The 27,273-nt window shown below is 36.9% G+C and overlaps 1 protein-coding gene across 1 annotated transcript in view; it reads right to left on the reverse strand.

Moving 5' to 3' along the window:
- Positions 1-521: 521 nt before the first annotated feature.
- LOC117981027 (rasGAP-activating-like protein 1) overlaps positions 522-27,273 on the reverse strand; it is a 40,550-nt gene continuing 13,798 nt past the window's right edge. Inside the window, exons 6-7 of the mRNA XM_055115090.2 lie at positions 2,829-2,913; positions 522-2,501 (exon numbers count right to left, since the gene is read on the reverse strand). Coding sequence (XP_054971065.1) covers positions 2,435-2,501; positions 2,829-2,913 — 152 coding nt within the window. The 3' untranslated portion in view covers positions 522-2,434. The remainder of the gene's footprint in view (positions 2,502-2,828; positions 2,914-27,273) is intronic.

Here is a 27,273-nt window from a genome sequence, read left to right on the forward strand (position 1 = left end):
ACCATTCCTGTGCAACTGTGTGGATGTGGGCAGAAAGTAGGTGGGTATGGTAACACTGGGGAAAAATTTCCTGTGTGAAAGTTCCAGAATTCAGCATTTCATCTTAAAGCAATAATCAATTTCAGAAAGGCTTTTCAAGAGGGGATATGGTGCATTTAGAGATGGATATGATAAGTAGAGTCTTCTTAAAATAGGGACCAGGGTGAATGTTCTGATCACGCGGAAAAATAATTATGCTGATTACAGGATCTTTTTACAGCAGTTATTTTACCTCTGATGCATTCTAAGCAGTTACTTTGTTCTTCTGCTTTTGGATTTTCACAGATATTTTTTCTTTTTATTTGGCTTTATCTCAATTCATTACTTTTTGCTTATATTTCACAAAACCAGAGGGTGATTTAATATGGTGTAATGTATTTCAATGGTGCTATGATTCAGTGATAGTATTTTGTTCTTATAGCTCTATGTTACATTCCATTGAGATGGACTTACCTCAAAATAATGTTTGCACAAACAGAAGATTGTGACTTTAGGTCTTATTCACTGCCACTCAATAAAAAATTCCATATTTTGTTTATAGAAACAGTACGTATTCAAATACAAAATAGGCATTCATTTAAATTACAAGTCATTTTGAATACAACAATTTTAGCTTTTCAGGGCCTTTTTATATTGTATTATTTAAAATTCAGAAATACCACTTCAAATTAGCACAAGTGACAGGGCATTTAGCTGAGCAATATTTTCAGACAGATCTCCACGTGCAATTATTTAAGACAAACCAACGATCCAATTATTCTTCCTTTACCTCATATGGATGTGCCAAAAATAGTTTGCTCTCAGAAATCAATTTACAATCATCTATTGTTTTTTAAATTAGAACAATTCATCATTTAACAAATCATAGGTTTTCCTTTATGTAATGGTTGCTTACTATCATTACTCAGAAGTAGTCTTCATTCTATGATCTGAATGTTTGTATCCCTCCAATATTCATATGTTGAAAAATCCCTCTTAAATGGAATTAATATCTTTACAAAAGAGGCCCAAGAGAGCTTATTCATCCTTCCACAGTGTGGAAGACATTCTCTATGAAGCAGAAAAACCTCTCACCAGACACCAAATCTGCTGGTACCTTGTTGGCTTTCCCAGCCTGCAGAACTGTGAGCAATAACTTTCTGTTACTGATAAATTACCTAGTGTAAGGTATTTTGTTACGGCAGCCTAAATGAACCAAAACACCCCTGGGACTTGAATCATCAAGAAAATCTTTAGAGGTTAAAAATGTTCTGCTCTGTTGTTTTCTATATATTTCTGCAATATTTAGAAGCTAGTATGTTCAAATATCTGAAATATGGGACATAAAAATTAGACCGATGTCAAAATACATCAAAATTTTATGGGAGAGAGATGCACTCCCAGAAACAACCGAGGAGAATAAACCAAGAGGCCAAGGGAGTGAAATGCAGACTGCAGATGAGGTTTAGAATTGGAATGTTGGTGTCCAGTGAGGGAGGATGTTTAAAATTCCGTCATGTAAGCAAAATTATCTCAGCACTTATTCCAAGCTCAATGGAAATCCTCCCTGTATCTAGTCTCAATGTTATATATTTTTGTTCCATTATTAATTAGATTATTTTGGACCCTATGTAATTTAATTTCAACAAACCCTAAACAGACAAAATAGCCCTAGGAGAAAAAAACATAATAAAGTCTAAGGCAACTCACCTAAGTCCACGTGCCTTTCAGTTGACAAATTTAAATTGGAATATTCTCAATACATTCGTATCATTGGAAATTGGAATCTTTTCTGGATGAAATTTATGTAAACATTACTCTCCATACTGATCCCAGTGCTCTTGGCCTTTCGCTATTTCAGTCCAACACCCGATGCAAAAGTGATTTTCTTTAAGTACAAATCTGATTTTGTCACTTTCAGCTCAAAATTCTGCAACAAATTCCTTAGGAAACTTCCAAGTTTGTTAAAATAATATCAAAAGACCCTTAAATGAGGTGCCTTTTTAAACTTCCCAGCCTCATTTCTTGTATGCTTCTTGCATAATTCATGCGTAATTCATGCCGTCTTCCATCTGTGGCCTTTTGCATTTGGCACCACCTCTCCATCATTCCACAGTAGAATACTTTTTGCCCAATCTTACCCCACCATCATTACTACTGCTACTACTACTACCACTACCACACACACACACACACCACACACACACGCCACACACACACACACACACACACAGAGTCAGGATAACTTCTCATTTTATTAATGACTCAACATCTCTCAGAAACCTTTCCTGACCTCCCAATTTGGGTTTGACTCCACACTCCAAATGTGTTCTCATTGTGTCTATTCATCCGCTTTTTCACTATACGATACTAGAAATGCCATTTTATGCATCTTTTTTCTTTACTAGATTTCAACTTAATGATTATCATGGTCACGTAGTGTTGCTTGTCCATTGTTGTTTTCCCAGTGTTTATCACAGTACCTGAAAAAAAACAGGCATTTTACTGATTGAATTAAAGAATGAGTATTTTCTGTACCACATTTCAGACACTATAATGATAAGTTTAAAAATATATCAGACTCCAGATATTCATTCAAGAATCCTATTGTCCATTAAGAGAGATAAAACTTGTACATGAATATTAGTAACATAAGATAGAAGGAAGGGTCACAAGGGGAGACCTCTACTATACCGATAGCAGTGGTCAAGGTCATGCCCATGTGCTTGGAAACGATTTTCCCTCAAGGAGCATACAGGGCTTTTTCAGCAGAAGTGCAGAGTGAACTGATATGCTTAGGGTAGAATCACCTCTTTTCAGACTTCGTTTGTGGATGTCTAGAGAATGCCTGATGGCAGGAGCAAGATTCCTCTTCTGCAGCCATGATTTCTCCATCTGCAAAAGTCATATGTGAGTCTCAGAATTCTATATGGCCCTGGAAACACCCGAATCCCTTTACCTCAATACTCACAGCCTTTCCAAAACTGTCTTCCTTAGACCATTGTAATCATCTGTAATAGGATAATTTACCACTATCTCTAATGAGACAACTGTCTTCCTTAGACCATCTGTATTATTTCAAATACCCTCTGTTCCTCCATATTTTACACACCACAAACAGCCAGAACTACTATTATCCTTCATTCCCAGGCTTTGATTCCCACTTAGCTCTATACTTTTTTTTCCTGACTTTATATTCTATACTCTCCATTCTCTGAAAACTTTCCATTGAGCCCTCTATAACTTTTGCAAGTCAACAGCCAAATCCCCTATTTTGAGCACTTTTATCTGATTGATCCCTTCATCTTCTTGATATAAGGAAAACTTGACACTTCTCAATGTTTTCTTTCCCTGAGTTCAATTGAAAGGATTTGATGAGCACCACATCCTCCTTTATACCATGACAGTTTCCTTCCTGCCAGAAAGCTAAACTTTAAGCTAAGATTACATACTTTACTTTTATGACTAACAGTGCACATTTTAAAGTAACAATTTCTGCATTACTTAGGATAGGTTAGAGTGCTGCGGCAACAAACAATTCCCAAACACTAGTGGCTTTATAAAACAATGGTTTATTTCTCTCCTGTTCTTCGTATCTATTGAGAGTCAGCTGGAGGCTCTGCTCTGCTATCCTTACTCAGGAATGAAGGATGATGGAGAATCAACTATCTGAATGTGACTAATTGCTAAGGAAGTGGGAAGTGAACATAGTGGATCGCATGCTGGCACCTAAAATCTTCATCCTTGGTAGTGACACAAAACAATTCCACACATAAATCATTGGCTACAGCAACTCACAAAGCTATATTTAACTTCACAAGGGCGGGTACATGAAATTCTGTCATGTCCCAGAAAGAGAGGAACAAAGAATAACCTCGAGAAGTCTGAGAAGCACCAATAGCCACCATAATACATATATTACAGTACACGGGTAACTAAATGGAAGTTAACTGTACTCTATGTTTCATTTCAATTTCTACCTGAGATTCCTTTTGAAAAATATTATGATGATGAATTCTATCCCCAAAATTCTTTATAAAACCAAAACACAAATAAAAAGGAAGAACAGCCATTTGACCCTACTGGTCTATAAAGCATTCAAGTTTGCCACCTAAGAGCATGGTTTTATGTTTAAGAATGATATTTGACCATTAACAAAGGTTAATTATCTGTTTCTTTGAAAGGAAATAACTTGAATTCATATGTCATTTCTAGAAAATGAATTTTCCAGTTTATGTTTTTTAAAAATTTTCATTTGGTCCTCTTTCCTCTCTCCTGAAGAAATTTTATTACTTTTATGCTTATATTCAGTATGTCATATGTACCTAAAAGGCAGCTTCCTGTGTTTCCATTTTCATATTTAGATAAAAATCTCAAGCTATTTATATGTTAAATTTATTTATACATGATACATGTTTGGAATATATATTAAGCAATTTGTTATAGTTCTCCTTTCTTATTTATGCATTTTGTTTTTTGGAATTAGTCAATTTAAGTAATTTTCTTCTAGTTATATATGAATGTTGCAAAAAAAGTCACCATGTTCTTGAATAAAAACCTTTCAAAGATGGCACGATAAAGATATAAACAGGCATTAGAGTTTGCATTTTCATCTAAATATAAGTAAATGCAATAAATTTTGACATGAATGTAAATTATTTCCTTTAACTTTGATTTAATGCATTTTCTTTCCAAAAATAAACTGGAGAAAATAGGTACCCTAAGTTTGTTGTTAAAGATTCCTTACATAATCATAATTCATATAATGTCTCTGGAAGAACAAAAATTTACTAAGAGCACACCAAGGCTTTTCATCAAATATGAGAATATTATTCAACATAATGAATATTATTCATCCCACACATCATACTTATTGACACATCAAGCACATATTGACTCTCAACTATTTGGGGCCTTGTGGCCTGTATTGGTCTATTTGGACGGCCATAACAAAATAGGTTTCAGTTTCTGGTGAGGGCTCTTCCCTGGCTTGCAGACAGCTACCTTGTATCCTCATAAGGCCTTTCCCCTGTGCCTGTTCATGGAGGGAGGGAGAGAGAGAGGAAGGGGGAAAAGAGTAGAAAGGAGGAGGGGGAGGGGGAGAAGAGCAGAGGAGAAGGGGAAGAAGGAGAGGGAAGAGGGAGTTCTTTCACCTCTTATAAATTCAATAATCCAATCATAAGGGCCCCACCCTCATGACCTAATCTAACCAGAATTTCCTCCCAAAAGCCATCTCCAAATACCATCCATTAGGAATTAGGGCATATTAATTTTGGGGGGTTGCAAAGACTCAGTCCATAATATAGCCACAAAATTTAAAAAAGAGGGAAATGGGCTTGTTCAATTATATCTTTGTTTATCCACTCTATGAAAACATTCATTCATTCTACAAATATATCCCTCTGATACATTCTATAATTGGTGAGGGAGTCAACAGAATAAGAAATGCAAATGAGTAAATGTTATGGTATATTAGAAGGTGATGCATACTATAGAGATAAATAAGTCTAAGAGAGGGAGTTAGGCAAGGCAATAGGAGGGTCATCTTGAATGGAGGGTCTGCAATCCATAGGTCATTGACTCATCTCTAAGTTTGTTGTTAAAGATTCCTTACATAATCATTATTCATGTAATGTCTCTCACAGAACAAAAATTTACTAGCGCTCACCGAGGCTTTTCATCAAATATGAGAATATTATTCAACATATTATTCATCCCACACATCACACATATTGTATTATTTCACTCCTAACCCGCATTATATCTATATTTAAAATAAATATTGTATTCTTCCACTCTCAACCTGCATTGTATCTATATTTAAGCCATTATGAGATTTTTCTTTTTGAAATGACTTGGTTCACAGTAAAGTCTTACTTTAGAGGAAAACTATATCATAAAGGAAAAGGAAAACACTAGCATTAATTTTTCAGTAGTCAAAAAATTATTTATAACAAACTTACATAGTAAACTGCTGGTATTGTTTTAGTTGCTAAACGACTATGCTCAGGCTTGTAATCTACATAGCAAAATGGGAAATAATAACGTCAGGTTCTGTAGGGGAAGAACATAAAAAACTTTTACTTAAATCATGAAATGCCTAATATGGTGACAGAGGGTAGGACTTTGATAAATTATAAATGGGTAACATGTTATTGAAAACAGAATTTAAGCAGTTTTTATATCCTAACTACCAGACCCATATTCTCCTTTTACATCTGTGAGCCGCTCCTTTTTTTACTTCCCTTCTTGATAATTATATTGTGAATAGAGTTTAAGCAAATAGAGTTGAGGTACCACCATACTCCACAGGTCACAGATGAATTTCAAATTTGGTCTTTGGGAAAATACAACCAGAAGAGACCTGTTCCAAAATTATTTTGAATAAGAACTTTATCATATAATATACATATATATATGTGTGTGTGTGTGTGTGTGTGTATAATATACTAATCTGTCACTGCACATATTCTCTGTCACATCCTTTCACTCTCTTTCCCTTTTTCCATTCAAAAAATTTGAGCTTGGATCTGCTGACTTCATCAACAACCTTTTTTACAATTTCATTTTTTTTACGGTAAAGATTCTGTAAGCTTCAGAAATGACAGCTATTAAATTACAGCTCCTTAATTCAATCCACCCTTTGCTCTTTCCTTAAAATGTATCTTCATTAGAGCCCCTCTGCCCGGCCAGCCGCCCCGTCCGGGAGGGAGGTGGGGGGGTCAGCCCCCTAACCGGCCAGCCGCCCCGTCCGGGAGGTGAGGGGCGCCTCTGCCCGGCCGCCCCTACTGGGAAGTGAGGAGCCCCTCTGCCCGGCCACCACCCCGTCTGGGAGGTGTGCCCAACAGCTCATTGAGAACGGGCCAGGATGACAATGGCGGCTTTGTGGAATAGAAAGGCGGGAAAGGTGGGGAAAAGATTGAGAAATCGGATGGTTGCCGTGTCTGTGTAGAAAGAAGTAGACATAGGAGACTTTTCATTTTGTTCTGTACTAAGAAAAATTCTTCTGCCTTGGGATCCTGTTGATCTGTGACCTTACCCCCAACCCTGTGCTCTCTGAAACATGTGCTGTGTCCACTCAGGGTTAAATGGATTAAGGGCGGTGCAAGATGTGCTTTCTTAAACAGATGCTTGAAGGCAGCATGCTCGTTAAGCGTCATCACCACTCCCTAATCTCAAGTAACCAGGGACACAAACACTGCGGAAGGCCACAGGGTCCTCTGCCTAGGAAAACCAGAGACCTTTGTTCACTTGTTTATCTGCTGACCTTCCCTCCACTATTGTCCCATGACCCTGCCAAATCCCCCTCTGTGAGAAACACCCAAGAATTATCAAAAAAAAAAATTAAAAAAAAAATGTATCTTCACTGATGAGTCACACTCTCCTATTCCTTTCAACCCATTAATCATTACATCATTTCTATTATGTAGTTGTGTGTGCTTCCTTCATTTAGTTGCTGGAAGAAGCATCATATAAAGTTAGTGAATTTCTGTTGGAAATAGTAACTTGGATTATATCTATTTTTAATATAATTTTGGGATATTTTATCTTATTATGCTATTACACCCAATGAGAATGCATAAACTATTTTAACCCATCACCCAAAGTAACTATAATCTTGAAAACTTTTATTTACACAGCATCTCTTGGCTAAGCATTCACACAAACTTCAGAATTAGACTTTAAACACAATATACAGAAAAGATAACACTGCAATAGTAATGAGAAAAATATATATTTTGTTGGGCTGAATTAATTTTTTTGTGAGATTGTTTTAAATAACATGTCAAGTTTTTCACTAAAGATAAAATGGATTGTTTAAAATTAGTGCTCAAGGAAGCTGGATAATAGACATTGGCATATGCTGTTGTTGGAAAAAAAAATCTGGTGTGTTTTCAGCTTCAGTTCAGATTAGATGGAAAAAGTAAACAATATCAATAAATCGTTTTCATTTCTTCCAAATAGATTATGTTCTTGATTGTGGCAATATCAAGAAATTGTTTTTATTTCTTCCAAATAGAAGATATTCTTGATTGTAGGTCCACTAACTAATGTGTCTTCTTTGTGCCTGTATCTTGTCCCTATATTTTGTTAAAATATCCTCTAATTCAATTTGCTTTGTAAATTAATTCTTGGTTAACAGAAAATCAATTAAAGTAGATGTATGTTGTCTTTGCTTTAAAGTGGCATTCTTTTCATTTATTATAAATACAAAGATAAGGGCATTCAATAAACTTGGCAATAAAAATTTTGATGGTATGGGAAACTTCAAGGTAAGATGTGGTGATTAGATAGGTTACTTTGTCTTCCTTGTTGATAAATATTTGGACATTGAGCCTGGCCTTCTGGATGAGAGGATTAAAACTAGATAGGGCTGAAGAAGAAAAAAACCTTAGCTTTAGTTATTTAATGTTTGCCTTGTGGTAAACTGGTTTGAAACATAGGATTGGGAATCAAAGTTTTCATTGATTAAAATTATGGTTCTGGCCGGGCGTGGTGGCTCACGTCTGTAATCCCAGCACTTTGGGAGGCCAAGGCAGGCGGATCACGAGGTCAGGAGATCGAGACCATCCTGGCTAACATGGTGAAACCTGTCTCTACTAAAAATACAATAAAATAAAATAAAATAAAATAAAATAAAATAATAAAAAATAAATAAAAAAATTAGCCGGGCGTGGTGGCAGGTGCCTGTAGTCCCAGCTACTCAGAAGGCTGAGGCAGGAGAATGGCGTGAACTCGGGAGGCAGAGATTGCGGTGAGCCGAGATCACACCACTGCACTCCAGCCTGGGCGACAGAGCAAGACTCTGTCTTAAAAATAAATAAATAAGTAAATAAATTAATTAATTAATTAAATTAAATTATGGTTCAACCAGTAAAATGTAAGGTGGCTTGGGCAATGTATCTAACCTGCTGGTACTTCAATATCCTTATCTGTGAAGTGGTAATTCTAATGCATAACTTACACAGCTTAAATGGAGTATAGCATACTGTGGATATTTTAGGGAAAGATAGAACTGTAGCATGTAGGTAAGTTAAGTACAAGGCAGAGACTGGAGATGTATGTGAGATGGAAATAATAAAGTATCTCGTTTACCAAGGTGGAAATATGGGTTTTATCTGATTTTTTTTTACCACCCATTGATATATATTATTAATAGGAGTATTATGATCATTTGACATTTTAGGAAATGTCCTTTAACAATTGATGGCAGTGATCTAGAGGACCAATGATCTGAAATTGAATCTCATGGCAATGAAAATAGAGAAAAAGATGGAATTATAAAATATACAATACAAGAAGTGATTTGGGGTAGAACTTGCGCATGCAGCTTTTGTAATTAAATATGCTAGATTGTTTTCCAGTTTGGCCATCTAATACCTGTTGGTCATTGGGTGTCTCTCTTTTCAATCCCATTTTCCTTGTGTGTATAATGTAGATATTAATAACATTTTCTTCATAGGAATAGGGTAACCATGAAATGAGATTATGCATTTGTAATGCTTTACACAATGTCTGGCACTTACAATTGTGCACTATAGTGTGAATTAATTATTGCTATTGTTAGATAGAATTGCTAGCACTGTATCTTCTGTAGGAGGTAAGAGAGGGAGGAGGTTAGGAAAACATATTTATGACATCAACAGTTATGTTGAGGATGACATAAAACATAGCAAACATTTATCTTTGTTTACTCATAATTTCCATATTTCTCTAACACTTGTGTGTGACACTATGAACAACAAACATTTATTCCATATATTTTATTAGCATAATAGGCACTAGAAACCATGCTATGACTATGTACAGTGTACATTGGATACAAAACCAAGTAGACACTGCCTCTGTTCTGAAGGAGCAGATGCGCGAAAAGCAAATAGGTGTTATTCTTGTCATACCCGCAATATGAGAGGAGTAGACGCTTGGTTTTTTTCCTATGAAAGTAGCCATAGTTAAATTTAAGTAGTGAAAGTTCTGTTGTTTAATGAGTATATCCATTTTTCACTGGCTAGGATAAGGGATTAATATGACAGTATAAATTATCCCTATGATTGAAAATAGAAATGCCAATTCCTTCCACAAGAATTGACCATTAGGTTAAATCTTAATAACAAGCCATAAGCTCATACAATACTGATTTTTAAAAAAATCTAGAGCAATGAACTCAGTACAGATGCAATAACCCTATCCATCTAAGTCCTTAAGAGAATTTCAGAACGAAGAGAAATTCACATTCCTTCTGCAACCACACTACCTAGGAAAATTGTTTCACAATAAATGATCTCACAAGAATTTCATAATGATGAACATATGATGAGTCTTTTAAAATTCTGTAGGCTATTCAGTGTTTAACATTAGAGCGAGAGAAAAATCCCAGGAGCAAACAAAAATGTAGAGAATGCCTATCCTTTCTGATCACAGAAAGAAGAAAATGGGAAATGTCCACTCTCTGAAAACACATGAAGAATAACTTTTTTGTGTGTATTTCTAATTATTTCCATGGGACAAATGCTGCGAGTTGGATTTTAAAGGTACATTTATGACTTACAATCTTTAGAAATATTTTGCTAAATTATACCCCCCAGCAGCTTCTCTTCCCACACTCAAAAATTCTGGGTCATCTTTCTTTTGATGTTTGCATACGAGGAAATAATGATGTTTCACCGGCATTTGATGAGGTGCACAGAGCTGAGGTCCAAAACACAGCACTAATGGTGAGCTCTTGTGTCCAGGCCTGTGATGGCCCTAGTACCTAAGGTGCTGGCACCTGCTGCAGTGTTAGTCGTATGATGGAAGTCACAGATCCTTAGGAAGGCCTGGCTCTCTACAGGGCTGAGGTGGTACCCAGGGCATGGGCCGCACAGTGAGTACTTGGCTCTGGGGCCCCACGTGCAATGGTTCTGATGTCTAAGACGGCAGCAGGCCCAGTGCTACCACACAGCCTGGGTCTGTACTGTGGTTACTTAGAGCAGCTGGGACTCCTGACACGTAAGAGGTTGGGAGAGGTGGTAGCTCCTTTCTCAAAGCAGGTCAACAGCAGCTGGTCCTGGAGCATGAGGGGTGTGCAGTCAAGTTTCCCTCTCAGGTTCCCTGGTGGGAATGGCTGTTGGTTACCTCAGTGGCAAGAGATGCCACTCTACTGAGCAGACTGCTGGGAACATGGTGGCTGCTGCCATGTGGCTGATACTGATAGCCTCACCTTTCTCCATTGCTCCTGGTGTCTCAGGCATGTCAATCTTATCAGCAATCCTTTCCATGTGGAAATTCTCTTTTAAAAAAAAATTTTTTTTCACTGTGTTGTTGTAGATTCTTTAATCAGCCCTTGAGCCCACTCCACGCTATTTTGGTTTGTGAATAGCTGTCTATGTGTATGTGTATACATACATATGCATGTGTCTATGTATATGTATATGTGTGGGGGGGAGGATAAAGGGATAAAGACTGGTATCTCCTACTCTGCTATCTTGCATTCATATTTCTAAATACAGTCATGCACTGGGGATATGCTCCGAAGAAATGAGTCATTGGCCAGGCGCGGTGGCTCATGCCTGTAATCCCAGCACTTTTGGAGGCCGAGGCGGGCAGATCATGGGGTCAGGAGATCGAGAACATCCTGGCTAACATGGTGAAACCCTGTCTCTACTAAAAAATACAAAAAAAATTAGCCAGGCATGATGGTGGGCGCCTGTAGTCCCAGCTACTCGGGAGGCTGAGGCACGAGAATGGCATGAACCCGGGAGGCGGAGCTTGCAGTGAGCCGAGTTCGCACCACTGCACTCCAGCCTGGAGGACAGAGCGAGACTCCGTCACACAAAAAAAAAGAAAAAAAAAAGAAATGAGTCATTAAGCAACTCCCTCCTTGTCCAAACACTATAGACAGCACTTACGCAAACCTAGATGGTATAGGCTACTACACACCTATTCTATATGCTATATGGTATAGTCTATTGCTCCTAGGCTACAGACCTGTACAGCATGCTACCATACTGAATTCTGTAGACAATTGTAATACAATGGTATGTATTTGTGTATTTAAACATTGCTAGCCATAGAAAAGGTACAGCAAAAATATGATATAAAAGATAAAAAATGTGCACCTGTGTAGGGCACTTACCGTGAGTGGAGCCTGCAGGACGGGAAGTTGCACTGGGAGAATCAATGAATGAGTGGTGAGAGCATGTGAAAGCCTAAGACTACTGACCTGCACTACTGTAGATTTTATAAATACTGTACACTTGAGCTATGCTAAATTCATTTTTTAGAAATTTATTTCTTTAATAATAAATTAACCTTAGCTTATTGTAAGTTTTTTACTTCATAAACTTTTTAATATTTAAAACAATTTAACTCTTATTGTAATAACACTTAGCTTAAAACACATACACATTGTACAGCTGTAAATTTTTTTCTTTATATTCTTATTCTATAAGTATTTTATATTTTTTAAGTTTTTAAAAAAACGTTTTTGTTAAAAAGCAAGATATTCACTCATTAGCCTAGGCCTACACAGGGTCAGGATGATCAATATCACTGTCTTCCACCCCATATCTTGTGCCACTGGAGAATTTTCAGGGGCAATAACATGCATAGATCTGTCATCTCCTATGATAACAATGCCTTCCTCTAGAATACCTCCTGAAGAACCAGCCTGTGGCTGGTTTACAGTTAACTTTGTTTTTTGTAAGTATAAAGAATACACTCTAAAATAATGATAAAAATATAGTAAATGCATAAACTAGTAAAATAGTTGTTAATTGTCATTATCAAGTAATATGTACTGTACTGTAATTGTGTGTGGTATACTTTTATAGGATTGACAGTGCGGTACATGAGTAATGCATTGTGCTACAAACTTAAAAAAGCTATGACACCAGGCAATTTGAATTTTTTAGATCCATTATAATCTTTTGAGACCACCATGATATATGTGGTCCATCATTGACTGAAATATTGTTATGCAAAGCATGACTGTATTAGGCATTATATATATATATATGTATGTATATATAACATGTTTCACATTCTGGGATACATGCACAGAACATGCAGGTTTGTTACATAGGTACACATGCCCTGGTGGTTTGCTGCACCCATCAACCCGTCATCTACATTGGGTATTTCTCCTAATGCTATCCCTCCCTGAGCCCCCCACACCCTGGGCTCCAGTGTGTGATGTTCCCCTTTCTGTGTCCATGTGTTCTTTTTGTTCAATTCCCACTTATGAGTGAGAACATCCAGTGTTTGGTTTTCTGTTCTTGTGTTAGTTTGCTGAGAATGATGTTTTCCAGCTTCATCCATGTCGCTGTAAAGGACATGAACTAATCCTTTTTCTACGGCTGTGTATTCCATGGTGTATATGTGCCACATTTTCTTTATCTGTCTGTCATTGATCGGCATTTGGATTGGTTCCAAGTCTTTGCTATTGTGAACAGTGCTGCAATAAACATATGTGTGCATGTGTCTTTATAGTAGAATGATTTATAATCCTTTAGGTATATACCCAGTAATGGGATTGCTGGCTCAAATGGTATTTCTGGTTCTAGATCTTTGAGGAATTGCTACACTGCCTTCCACAATGGTTGAACTAATTTACACTCCCACCAACAATGTAAAAGCGTTCCTACTTTTCCACATCATTGCCAGCATCTGTTGTTTCCTGACTTTTTAATGATCACCATTCTAACTGGCATGAGATGGTATCTCATCGTGGTTTTGAGTTGCATTTCTCTAATGACCAGTGATGATGAGCTTCTTTTCATATGTTTGTTGGCCACATAAATGTCTTCTTTTGAGAAGTGTCTGTTCATATCCTTCTCCCACTTTTTGATGAGGTTGTTTTTTTTTTAATTTTTTTTTCCTGTAAATTTGTTTAAGTTATTTGTAGATTCTGGATATTAGCCCTTTGTCAGACGGCTAGATTGCAAAAAATTTCTCCCATTCTGTAGGTTGCCTGTTCACTCTCATGGTAGTTTATTTTGCTGTGCAAAAGCTCTTTAGTTTAATTAGATCCTATTTGTCAATTTTGGTTTTTGTTGCCATTGCTTTTGGTGTTTTAGTCATGAAGTCTTTGCTGATGCCTATGTCCTGAATGGTATTGTATTAGGCTATTTTAGTGGTGCTTTTTTTTTTTTTTTTTTTTTTTTAGTGTGTACTGGCTCTCTGATATGGTAGCTGAGGATCTGGCATTCTTTTACCACGCTCTTATTTCTGCTTCTTCCATCTTTCTGTTATAATTACATTGTAATGTTTGGTTAAATCAAAAGTCAATGTTTATATTGCTATGAGACTATAAGTATTATTCACCGTTAAATGATGTAAAAAAATTGTATTTCCTTTCTCATGGAACTTTTTTTCCTGATGATAATTTCTTAAGATTTTTCTTCTCTTAGCTTTTCCATGTAGTAGTATCACTCTTTCCCCTCATATAGCCCAACATGACTGGAAAATGCTCAAGCACATCAGCCTTTGGTTTTCCCTCCCTCTCACTCCCTCCATCCCTCCCTCCTCTTCTTCCTTCTCTCTTTCTTCCTTTCTTTTTCTTCTTCCTCCCTGTCACTTTTCCTCCTTCTTCCTCTTTCTTTTACTTCTCAGAGCACGTCCTTATTCTAGTTCCAATTGGAATTTCTTACTCTTCAGGACTTGAAAACGTATTTTTTCCTTTGACCTCTCTTTGTTTAACTGATGTACACCTTCCAGTAGGTTCCTAAGAGAAGTCATCATGGTAGATAAATTGTTTTACCTTGAATGTCTGAAACCACTTTTTCCTGCTCTCACAGTTGATTAGTAATTTGGAAATCATTTTCCTTCCACCTCTCAAAAGCTTTAGCTCACTGGTCCTGGGCTCCAATAAATTGCTGTTGAAAAGTGTAAACCTCACTCCTGCCTGAATAGTTTCTGCTATGTGCCTCTCGGGATTTCTGTATTTCAAACTCCCTCACTTTTAATCAGAATTTCCACTCTGCTTGAAAATAGCTCTGTTTTCCCTCCAGCTAAGGTATTTACCAATCTTCCAACTATTTTCTGTTTGAAAAAGTTGTTGAAATATGTCTTCTGTAATGAGAAATCTGACTCCATTGTTCTACGTCTGCTGGTAGCTTTTGAGCCTCATCCCCTCTTCTTTCCCTGCTGTCTACACACAGGCAAGCTGCTAAATAGGCCTGGGTGCTCCCTTCTCAGGTGCTATCAGGAGATATAAACCACAGAGTCCCAGCCCATACGTGTGGGAATCCTCAACCTGTTACCTCACCTTAACCACAACAAAAACTCAGGCCTGACTTCCTTCTTTGTTCTCTCAAACCACTTCAGACCTGCTTGAGAGGCCTGTCCTGCTTTCCCTAGAGACCTTAATTATGTAAGTCATAAACTTTTCATACCCTCTTGGTGTCAGCATGTGGTGTGATTAGTCTCAATATCCAAACCAAACCTGGAGTGGGGCTCCCTCCCACTTTTGCAGAGTGACCATAACATTTACTACTCTGTCCTATTCCCTTTGTCTTTATAAGATATTAACTTTTTAATGCTCTGTTGCATTTTTGTGGGATGTGTGGAGAGAAAGTGAATAAAAGACTATTATATTTATCCAGAAATCTTACCATCATTTCCTTTAGCATCTCAAACTCCAATCATTAGTCATACTGGATTTTCATGTCTCCTTTTTCTCTATACCCAAGCTTTGTTGATTTTTTTCTTTCTTGATATCTGTCTGTTCTTATTTCTGCACAGATACTTTAAATATTACAATTTGCTTGTTTATTAACACAATTTAAAAATGGAATTCTTTCTGCTTCAGCTTCAGCTGAGGTCTAAGGCCAAAAACAAAACAATAGGTGGTTTCTTCTATATTCTTACATGAGTGGTTAGAATAATTATATAGGGATTTCCGAGGGGGTGGTTCAAAAACTGGTTTTATACTATGAAAGTATGTAAAAGGGCTGATTTTGAAGAGGTGGTCTGTTGTCATTTAAAAATGGACCCCATCCAACTGGGCTTCATGCGGCAACCTTGAGAGCTGAATGGAAGGATGCCTGCAGAGTGCTGTCTGGTGCAGAGCTGAGGGGGGCAGGTAAGCAGCTGGAGGGTGGGATGGCTTTGCCCTCATTTAGGTAGTCACAGTTAGTAGTTCTCAGTGGGAGGGTCTCTGAGAAACCTATGAAAGCACAACATGATAAAAGCATTCAGCATTTGGACACCTGCCAGGGTACACTAGCATCAGAATATAACTGCTAGCAAGTAAAACTGTCTCTACCCCTTATGTCTCTTCCAGCTGGCCAGTTTTATTATGTATCCAGCATTTTGTGGGGCCTTTTAAAATGGCTCCTATGCTGGCTCCCTCCCACAGGGTCCACATCCAATCCAGAGGAAACACATACCTCTGGGGAGCTTGTGGGGGCAGGAGGGTAGGCAGGGAGCAGTTTGATGTAACAGTGGTCACCTCTGTGAACCCTCCTGCCTGGCAGATAATCCAGTCAGAGCCTTTCACTCTCTCCTTCACTATTAAGTCAAAACCAGCCTTTTTGCCCCATCAAGCTTCTTGGGACACATATCAAGCAGTCAGAATCATGTCCTAAAGCCCCTCTCACTCAGCGTGAAGTTTTGGGGAAGAGTTCCTGCTCTGTGATCAAGGACAGAAAGATGCTTAAGCAATCCAAATTATTTCTCAAAATAACTCCCTCCCTTGGTGCCTAAAATGCCTTTCTCCTGACTTCACCTGGTCTGTGATAGGAAGCCTACCTTTATGGGGCAGATTTTTAAGTGATTGTTAGTCCAGTTTTTGACCTCAAGCATTTGATACTATTGAAATAGGTTAATGATCACAAAACTGATTTTTGAGACACCACTTGGGTAGTGTTTGCATAATGGTATACTATATTATATCTCATTTCAAAACATGGGGGTACTTGCTACTTATTATATTCTCGGCACTTAGGACTTTAGTAGAATTAAACCAGAAAAAGTCTAATTTTATCAGTGTTACGTTGGTTCATTGATTTATCTATGTCTATCTTACAGCTTAGAGGCAACTTGGAGTTCATATGAGTTAAAAGTAGGCAAGAAAGAGGGGGAAAAATTCAGTAGAGATAGAACACTTGAGCAACAAATGAAGGTAATATCAAAATATATCCTATAAAAACCTATATAGTACTATGGATGAGCTAGACATAGCTCTGAGAATTATCACTATCAAGGTCATAGAATTTATTTTACTTATTCATTTAATTATCTATCTCCCTTAACTAATTGTAAGCTCCTTAAGGACAGTCTTTTTGTTATTGATGTTTTGTTTCATGTTTTTGCTTTGTATTTTTGTTTTCCACTGACATAGCTCCAGCATCTGAAGCTTTGCATGATGGATGACTTATGCTAAAAAGCTATTTGTTGAATAAAAGGATGAATAAATATATGTATTTTTATGAGTTTTGTTTTTGTTTTTGAAGTTGAAACACAAATACCTCTCTGGGGATATATACTATAACTATGTTCTCTCTGGTCTTTGTTTTTCAACATTAGGAATCTTTGCTGTCATAGGAAAATTTTTTTTTAATTCAACTGTATTGAGGTAATATTTACATAAAATAAAATTCAACAATTTTAAGTGGACAGTTGGATGGGTTTTGATAATTGTTATATAATTGTGTAGTCACCACCACAATTGTGATATTTCCATCACCCAAAGAAGGTGCTCTTTTCCCTATTTGCAGTGAATCTCCTAACCCTACCCCACGCCTGAATTTAGTTCTTGTAGTTTTCCAATAACTTTAATCATAGAACATGGTAGTATGAGAGATTCTCTAAGGAATTCCTTGTATTCTGAAGATATTTTTTCTTGTTTCCATTGAGTCGTAGCAGCCCAATTTTCCCCTCCATAATTAAGATCAATCATGCAAGCTAGTACAATAACTCACTTCTTTTCCTGTTGATTCAAAGTCATGAGGAGCCCAAAGTGGCTGGGTGGCAGTCATGACTTCCAATTCAATGGAATCATTGTTGTGTCTCCTGGTAGAAGCATTTCTCCTTTGAAAGCAACACCCTACATCAGCAAAGCCTAAGGTCATGGGAACAGGAAGCACAATTTTGCTAATTAATTACCAGGGTTAATGAGTGGTGCCACTGCCATTTTCACCCCTTGATTCCTACATCCGTGAACCTTTGTTTTGGTAAGGATAGCGCCATACTGAATGCTGATTTGGAGCACATACAATATCCAGCCCCACAAGGCATTACCACTTAACTAGCACTGTAATTGACTCTTCAAAAGACCAATGTATCATTCTATAAAGCCAGCTGCTCCAAGATATTGGGTAACATGGAAAGACTGGTGAATTCCATGAGCATGGTCCTTTTTTGCTATGAAGTGAGTTCCTTGATCAGAAGCAATGTTGTATAGAATACAATGATGATGGATAAGGTAGTCTGTAGGTCCACAGATGGCAGTTTTGGGAGAAGCATTGCATGCAGGGAAATAAAACCATATTTGTAGTGCCTCTTCTGGTAGGAACAACGCACTACCCCTCCCATGATGGAAGCTGCCCAATATAATCAACCTACCACCAGGTAGTTGGCTGATCAGCCCATATTAGGGCACTCAGTATTTGCCCAATTTGTTCATGAGTTCACTGGAAAAGGAAAGGAGTGTCTTTAAAAGAGGATGGCACTCAGTATTGGTCTCTGATACTGACAGATCGGGCATTCAGTAGTGGCTATTGACAAGCTAGTGGCAGGCTGGACTTGGTACGTAAAAGTCCGTGTTGCTTAACACTTGGATAGCCTCCATTGCAGCCAAAAGGACAGTTTGTTCATGGACTCATTGGAAAATGAAAGGAGTGGCTTAGAAAGAAGATGACTGGAATCCAAAAAACTGGTCATCCTATCCACATGATTATTAAAATCCTCCACTCCTGTGGCCATCCTCTACCAACACTCATCTTCCCCAGACCACCTTGTCACCAATTTTCCAATCATATTCCTTCTAAGTCCCTTAACATACAGCCAAACTAGTGGTCACAGCTTGTGAATCATTGTAGACTCTCAGGGCTGACTACTTTTCCTTCCAAGCAAAATGAATAACCAGATGAAACGCTCAAAGTTCAGCCCTTTACATGAATTTCCCTTCACAATGGTCTTTTATGCATCTCCCATAAAAGGAATTTAGTGCTACAACTGTCCACTTTAAGGCCATGTCTGAATATTGTGCAGAACTGTCTGTTAACCAAGCCTGAATGTTTTCTTCCTTAGTCAACTAGTTACAGGAAACACACCATGAGGAATATTCTCGGTTTAACAGTTTGTAAATGTAAATAGAAAATTTCTTTCTTTTTTTTTTTGAGATGGAGTCTTGCTCTGTCACCCAGGCTGGGGTACAATGTCTTTGTCTTGGCTCACTGCAATCTCCGCCTCCCGGGTTCAAGTGATTCTCCTGCCACAGCCTCCCAAGTAGCTGGGATTACAGATGGCCGCCACCACGCCTGGCTAATTTTTGTATTTTTAGTAGAGACGGGATTTCACCATGTTGGCCAGGCTGGTCTCGAACTGCTGACCTTGTGATCTGCCCACCTTGGCCTCCCAAAGTGCTGGGATTACAGGCATGAGCCACTGCGCCCAGACTGTAAATAGAAAATTTCTTATCACAGAGAAATGGTTTCTTTGTATTTAACTATGTAGTGAGTTTTTAATTTCAAGTGTATTTCAAGGCAAATTTAATTATATCATTGATAAATAATGTACTTCGATATTAAATAAGTTTAACTAGAACAGGGTTGCTCAGTGTCAGAACTACTGATCTTTGGTGTCAGATAGCTTTTGCAGTTGGAGAATAATTTGTGCATTGTAGGTTTAACATCACCTCTGGTTTCTACCTCCCAGATGTCTGTAACATTCCTTTCAGTTGTGACAACCAAAAATGTGTGGGCAAAATATCCCATGTGGGCAGAATCATCCCAATTGAGAACCACAGAACTAGGGCTATGTGCTGCCTTACTATTATGCACAGTATTAAATATTGGATATGCATTTCTTTTTTTCTTTTTTATTTTTTTTCTTTTTTTGAGATGGAGTCTCGCTCTGTCGCCAGGGTGGAGTGCGGTGGTGTGATCTCGGCTCACTGCAATCTCCACCTCCCAGGTTCAAGTGATTCTCCTACCTCAGCCTCCCGAGTAGCTGGGATTACAGGCATGCACCACCATGCCCAGCTAATTTTTGTATTTTTATTAGAGATGGGGTTTCACCATGTCGGCCAGTATGGTTTCAATTTCCTGACTTCGTGATCTGCCCATCTCAGCCTCCCAAAGTGCTGGGATTACAGGCGTGAGCCACCGCACCCAGCCAGATATGCATTTCTTAATGACTTAAATGTGTAACTGAAAAAATGGAAAGACTAAGCAAAATCCTAGATTTTGCAATGCCTCTCTGTTTTGTAAAATACACAATTCATTTTTTCTTCTCAGTGATTCAAGTAAGTTTGCCTGGTATGATAGAAAAACACCCCTGTAATCATATACTTAAAATTCTGTTATAAAACTAGAATTCATTACAGTAAGTTATGTCTTTTAGTACTTGCCATGTATCATTAATTTATTAATTAAGGGTTGTTATCTTTTGACTCAGAGATTTAGAGGATATAATGATAACATAAATCATATACCACATTGAGAATACTTATTTGCCTATTTATGTTCATTGGTGTGAAAACTTCTTGGGGGGCCCCCAAAATTTATTCTTTACTTAGCTTTCTTCCTTTGGATTAAAATATGCCCTATTTGTAACAAATATTAAATGTTCAGTAAGTTATCATGAATGAATCAGCCAAGAAACTGAGAGCATAAATAAATTTTAATATACTTACTATTTTTACTTTCACACTAGATGAGCAAAGCACAGTAAAAATTACTGTGGTGAGACTGATTGATTTAGTCACTTTCATAGTTACTTTACGTAAGGAACCCTTATCATACATAGGAGCTAGGTTAGGCTTTAGTCTATTTGAAAAGCATGCCAGATTATTGTTCGTCTCTATACCAATTTTAAATAGTTTGTGATTGTGAAGTGTTTTTTCCATAATTTTCATGTTACATGATTTTGTAACACGAACTGGAGCAGTCATTCCTAGACTTTAGTGAGCACAACTATAACCTGGAGAGTTAACAATGAGGTATTTGATATTTTGTCTTGCGGAAACTTAAGCAAATTTGCAAAGTAGGCGTCTATTGCCAAGATTCAATGCCCTTTCTCCCACTCCTTGCTGTATTGATCTTTGTCCCATTTGTCAATATTATATTGTTTTTTTGTTTACTGAGCTCTTTCCTCCCCTGTTCTTCCATTTGTATGACCATTCCCATGGTTGTTTCATCCTCCATTAGCATTACCCAAATTTTGAAATGTTATCTGTCTTTTAGTCCAGTGGCTTACAAATGTCTATAAACCAAGTCTTGGAGGAAAATATAAGTGGAGATATTCTAGTTGAAGTTCTTGAGACACCTTCTGGAACTTCTAAGGCCCCATGAAGGAGCATTTGAAAACTACTTCTTTGAGATTCCAAAATTTAACAGTTTTTGAGTAGTTGACACTTAAGAAAGAGTGGAGCAATGTCATTTACATTAGGTTCGCATACATGATAAGTCATATATATTTTTTTCTTGTGATACACACTTTTGAATAGAAAATACATTTCAAATTAGGCACTACATTGAATAATTACTAGTAGAATTTAAGACGTCAATGAAAGTCTTTTAATATGGTGGACAGAGATTTGGCTAGGTGCCTTTAGAGTTTCTTAACATACTTCACAAGCTAACATCATTTGACTTTTTCTGAAGATCAGTCTTGGTCATATGTAAATTACAGAAAATAATATTAGAAAAACTATTCACTTGATATTAAAAAAGAGGAAGTTTGATAAGAGCAACTGACCTATTACATACTGTTTTAAATTTGTTTCTAATCTCCAGCTTGGACCTTCATAGTATATATCACTTACCAATATTAACTTCTTTTTATATATCTAAAATTATTGTTCCAATGAACAAAAGGAAAACTAATGAAAAATAGAAATAATTCCCAAGTCACAATATTAAAGGCCAGAGAGATATTAACTGAATATGTTGCAGTGAGCGAATGGAGTATTAAAAAAAACTAAGGAGTTTTGCAGTGCTTATTGGAAAAATGGCATAGTAGCAAGCAAAAGGGAATACTTTTAAGCATAACTGATGTATCATAAACTTACAAAGTGAAAATTTTAATTTTTTCGTATAAAAAACATTGGCAACTTTAATTTTTGTTAACTCTCAGGATATCAATTATGAAACATTAACATATTCTGATAAAATGGCTAGATTATGATGTAATTAATCTGTGTAATTCTACAAATAGGAAATGTTCTTTATATGTGTACATATGCATATTCCTACAATCATCATATGCACATAATCAGCAGTAAACCCTATCATTCTGTGGGTTTAATGTTTGCTAGGTGCAAACATTAAACACAGTAAATGCTATATTTCACCTAAGTATCCCAAAGAAGTATATATTAAAACATATTTTCAGAGTAGATGAATAGAATTTTAGAAATAGGAAAAACATCCAATTCCACTTTGTATCTTATTGTACAGCAGATGACATTAAGATCCAGAGAGGTAAAATGATTACTGAAAGTCAAAGAACTAGCTAATTGAAGAGCTGGAATGAAAACTGCCAGGTCCACACATTCTCAGCCCTCAGGTGGCTCCTTATCTCCACATACCAACTAAAATGTGATTGGTTATATCTAGATTATATCTGCATTTGAATAGACTGTAGGTTGTTTCTCAATTGAAAGGAGACTTCTTAATTAAGCTTCTTGATTTAATTTGGGGTACATAAATGCTTGCTGTGAATTTGGACGCATTCCTGGCTTCAGACAAATCTACAAACCTGATGAAACCAGAGCTTTAATCAAGAGAATAGAAGGAACCTTTGAAATGCTAAACAATGAAATGAACTGAAGGAAATTCACCCATTTCTTTTTCTTTTCCTTTTTCCTTTTTCTCTTTACCATATAACTTTGAACCTATTTGAAATCCCCTGGAGTGCTAACTTCAGCTGAAGGGTTCAGGAGGATGTAAACTCCCAAATTTCACAGAAATGTGAAATGGAGCACTTTTCCACTTTCAAAAGTATTTTGATTTGTATCTTTTAAAGCTCATGTGGCCTTTGTCTGTCCATGACATTTTTATTTGTAGGTATGGTTTTAATTTTGTATACTAAGGCAAATGCATAAGCAAATATGAAAAGAACAAAGAGGGTCTACTGAAAAGGCAGGCAGAGAAATCCTATCTTTTACTGTTTCAGAGGATGATAAAATGGGTTGTCTTTTATTCTCTTTTTCAGTAGTATAAGAATCTCTATGGTGAGTTACAAGCAGGATTTTAGAGTTCCCATTTCTAACCAAGAATTTCATTTCAGGCCTTTTCTATGTGAATTTACAATGGCAAATTTTTTTTTAAATAGTAGGCAAATAGACTATGCAAAAGAAAACATGATTAACTTGACCTATGAGAGATTTTTGTTCTGCTAACATTGTAATATGAAGAAATAGTCAGTATAAGGCTACAACAATGTATCAATAATTAAGGGGTTAAGTGAGATATCTATTTTGAAGGAAGCATAGGGAAGATCTCTGTAAATTGCTCATGGAAATCACTTTAGGTTTGTTGTTTAAGTTAGAGATACTTGACAGATTAAAAAGTGTATCTCTAAAACTTAAGACTGAATGAACATTTTTAGAAAACTACATTTCAACACAAAAAAGGAACATACTTCACTTTGTATCATAGTATTTACATTTTGCAATGGATACCCTGAAGTAAGAAGAAAAGGGAAAGCACACAGAGGAAAAACTTCAAAAGAATAAATCAGAGTAATGATTCATATATATTTAACGTTCCATGTGTTTGAGTGTTTGTTGAAGCTTTTAGTCCCTTATGGTGCATTTTTATTAAGTGAGGTACAAGAAAGAAAGAAAAGGAATTCAGAAAATGAGGTGGAAGAATAGGAAATATTCTTGAATTCACTACTGCTAGAACATAATATTGCCAGACAATCCTTTTCACTTAACTCCTTTTGACTTACTACCTTGTCCCTAATTCTGCTGTTCTCCTACTTTCCTTCACATGCTCATCTGAACTCTGAGCCTTGGTCTTAGCATAGCATTACTGCTATCTCTGGAGAATGTCACAGCTGCTTGCTGAAGGCCCTCTGAGTGTCCTGTGTGCACCTAGGAATCTCTTTACTTTCTGTCTCTATGTTGTTGTTGTTACTATTATTATTATTATTATTATTATTATTTATCTCTAAGAAAGAGTATTCCTCCTTGATATAGTTTGGCTCTGTGTCCCCATCCAAATCTTATCTTGAATTGTAATCCCCACATGTAGTGGGAGTGACCTGGTGGGAGGTGACTGGATCATGGGAGCAGTTTCCCCATGCTACTCTCATGATAGTGAGTGAGTTGTCATGAGATCTGATGATTTAAAAGTGTGGCACTTCCCCTGCTCTCTCTCTAGCTCTCACTCCTGCCACCATGTAAGAAGTGCCTTGCTTCCCGTTTGCTTTCCACCATGATTGTAAGTTTCCTGAGGCCTCCACAGCTATAGAGAACTGTGAGTCAATTAAACCTCTTTCCTTTATGAATTACGCAGTCTCAAGTATGTCTTTATAGCAGTGGAAAAAGAGACCAATACACTCCTTTCAAAGGTAATTTATCACCTGCTTCCTTAAGGCATCTCCTGCACTAATTATCTACTCCTGTACATTCCTGTCCAATATCTTTGCTTTAGATTTTCCCCTGAGTAAACAAACTTAGTAATGCTTCAAGCTATTATTCTATTTCTCTATTTTCTATCACCATCAAAATGAGTTTTTAAAAATATTCTAGTTACTCTTTATTCTCTCACTTCCTACTCACTTGTTATTCCTTTATATTTTGCATAATCCCCCTGATTTTTCTCACACACTTTTTTTCGGATAAATTCTACCTCTACATCTCTAGAGTTAGTCTCTGGTTCTTGTTTGCAAGGAGCAGGTACCAACTGTGCTCCAGTTAAGTAGAAAAGCAATTTAATGAAAGAGTATCAGATCATACAAAGAACAGATGGGAAGACTATGCAAACAGTTCAAAAATTAAGCAAGAAAGAACTTATAATTGAGCAATAAAAAGACAACCCAATTTTTACAAAGGTAAGGCCAAACCACAAAGAAACCTTTTTATACCCACTAGGATGGCTACAATAAAAAGACACATAATAAGAAGTATTGGCAAAGATACGGAGAAATTGGAATGATCATAGATTGCTGGCGAGAATGTAAAATGGTGAAAATACTTCGGAAAACAGTTTGACAGTTCCTCAAGATGTTATCACTCTGTCCGTTGGTGAGTGAATGGATAAATAAAATGTGGAGTAAAGATACAAGAGAATACATTTCAGTATTTAAAAAGAAGTTACTTTTGTCATTTGCAATGACACAGATTAGCCTGGAGGTCATTATGCTAAGTGAAATAAGCTAGGCAAAGAAAGACAAATACTGCATAATCTCACTTATTATCTGGAATCTAAAAAAGTTGAATTCATAGAAGCAGAGATTAGAATGTTGGCTGCCCAGGCCTGGGGGTGGGAGAAAGGTAGAGGGAAATGCTGGTTAAAGGGACAAAGTTTTATTTAGACAGGATAAACAACTTTTGGAGATCTATTGTACATCATAGTGACTACAGTTAATATATGGTCTACTTGACAATTGCTGAAAGATTAGATCTTAAATGTCGTCACACAAAAATAATAAGTATGTGAGGTGATGGGTATGTTAGTTATCTTGATTTAATCATTTCACAGTGTGTGTGTGTGTGTGTGTGTGTGTGTGTGTATACTGAAACAGCACATTGTAAATCCACAAATATATACGATTTTTATTTGTCAATTATACTTTAATAGAGTTATCAGTGAAAATCATCTGTTAAAACAGAAGGGCAGAAAAAGTTAAACATGGTGTTGTCGTATGGCCCAGCAATTCCATTTCTACATAGCCAAGAGAAATGAAAATATGTGTGTCCACATCAAAATGTACACACAAATGTTCATAACAACATTATTCGTAATAGCTAGAAGGTGAAAACAACATGCATGTCTGCTAGCTGATGAATGGAAAAATAAAATGTAATATACCATATAATCATTTGGCAATTAAAAGGTGTGAAGTATTGATACATACAACAACCTGGAACTTTGAAAACATTATGCTAAGAGAAATAAGCCACTCACAAAATATTGCACATTGTAAGATTTCTTTTAATGAATGTCCAAAGTGGAAATATCCATAGAGATGGAAGGGAGAATATTATTAATATTTGTTCGGAGGGAGGTGAAGGTTGACTGTTAATGGGCACAGGGTTTCTTCTGGATGATGAAAGTGTTCTAAAATTAGATCATAGTGATGGTTGCAAACTCTGTTAATATACTAAAAGCTACTAAATTATAAATTTTAAATGCGTGAATTTTGTGTTGTGTGAATTATGTCTCAATGAAGCTGTTTTTATTAAAGTCAATCAGGGACCAAGGAAGGTCATTCATAATAAGGCATATCTAGCTCTGGCCACAAGACCAGTCAGATTTCCATGCTGCCAACGGTCCTGTTACACCTGAATACATGCTGCCTCTGCCACCAGTGGGCAAAGATATTGAGTGTTGGTGGTGACATGAGGCCTTTTCTCTTCTCTCTTCTCTGTGTCAGCCACCTCAGACTCATGCCCTGAGAGGGAACATCTGATTGTCCAAGTTTAAGACAAGTCTCTGAGGTCTACGGTCAAGGAGTCTGGGGGAACACGTACCTGATCTTTTATATAAAACAAAAGCAATGTTCTACTCTCTAACTATAGACAAGGGAGTTCAAACACTAGGCAGCTATAAAATGAAAACTGTTACCTAGGGTCTCTACAGGAAGATTTGGATTTGTTTTCCCTATGGTCAGTTGTACTATCTAACTAAATCACCTGCCTAAACTTGAACATTAGAATCCTCAAGATTGGGGCGAGGAGAACACTCTGGCTTTAAAAAATGTGGTACATGTATGCCATGGAATACTATGCAGCCAGGAAAAACTACAAAATCATGTGCTTTGCAGTAACATGGATGCAGCTAAAGGCTATTATTATCCTAAGCAAATTATTGCAGGAACAGAAGCCTGAATACCTTATGTTCTCACTTATAAATGAGAGCTAAACATTGAATACAC

The sequence above is a fragment of the Pan paniscus genome, chromosome 6, assembly GCF_029289425.2.
Source record: "Pan paniscus chromosome 6, NHGRI_mPanPan1-v2.0_pri, whole genome shotgun sequence".
In the NCBI taxonomy this organism is placed as follows: domain Eukaryota; kingdom Metazoa; phylum Chordata; class Mammalia; order Primates; family Hominidae; genus Pan; species Pan paniscus.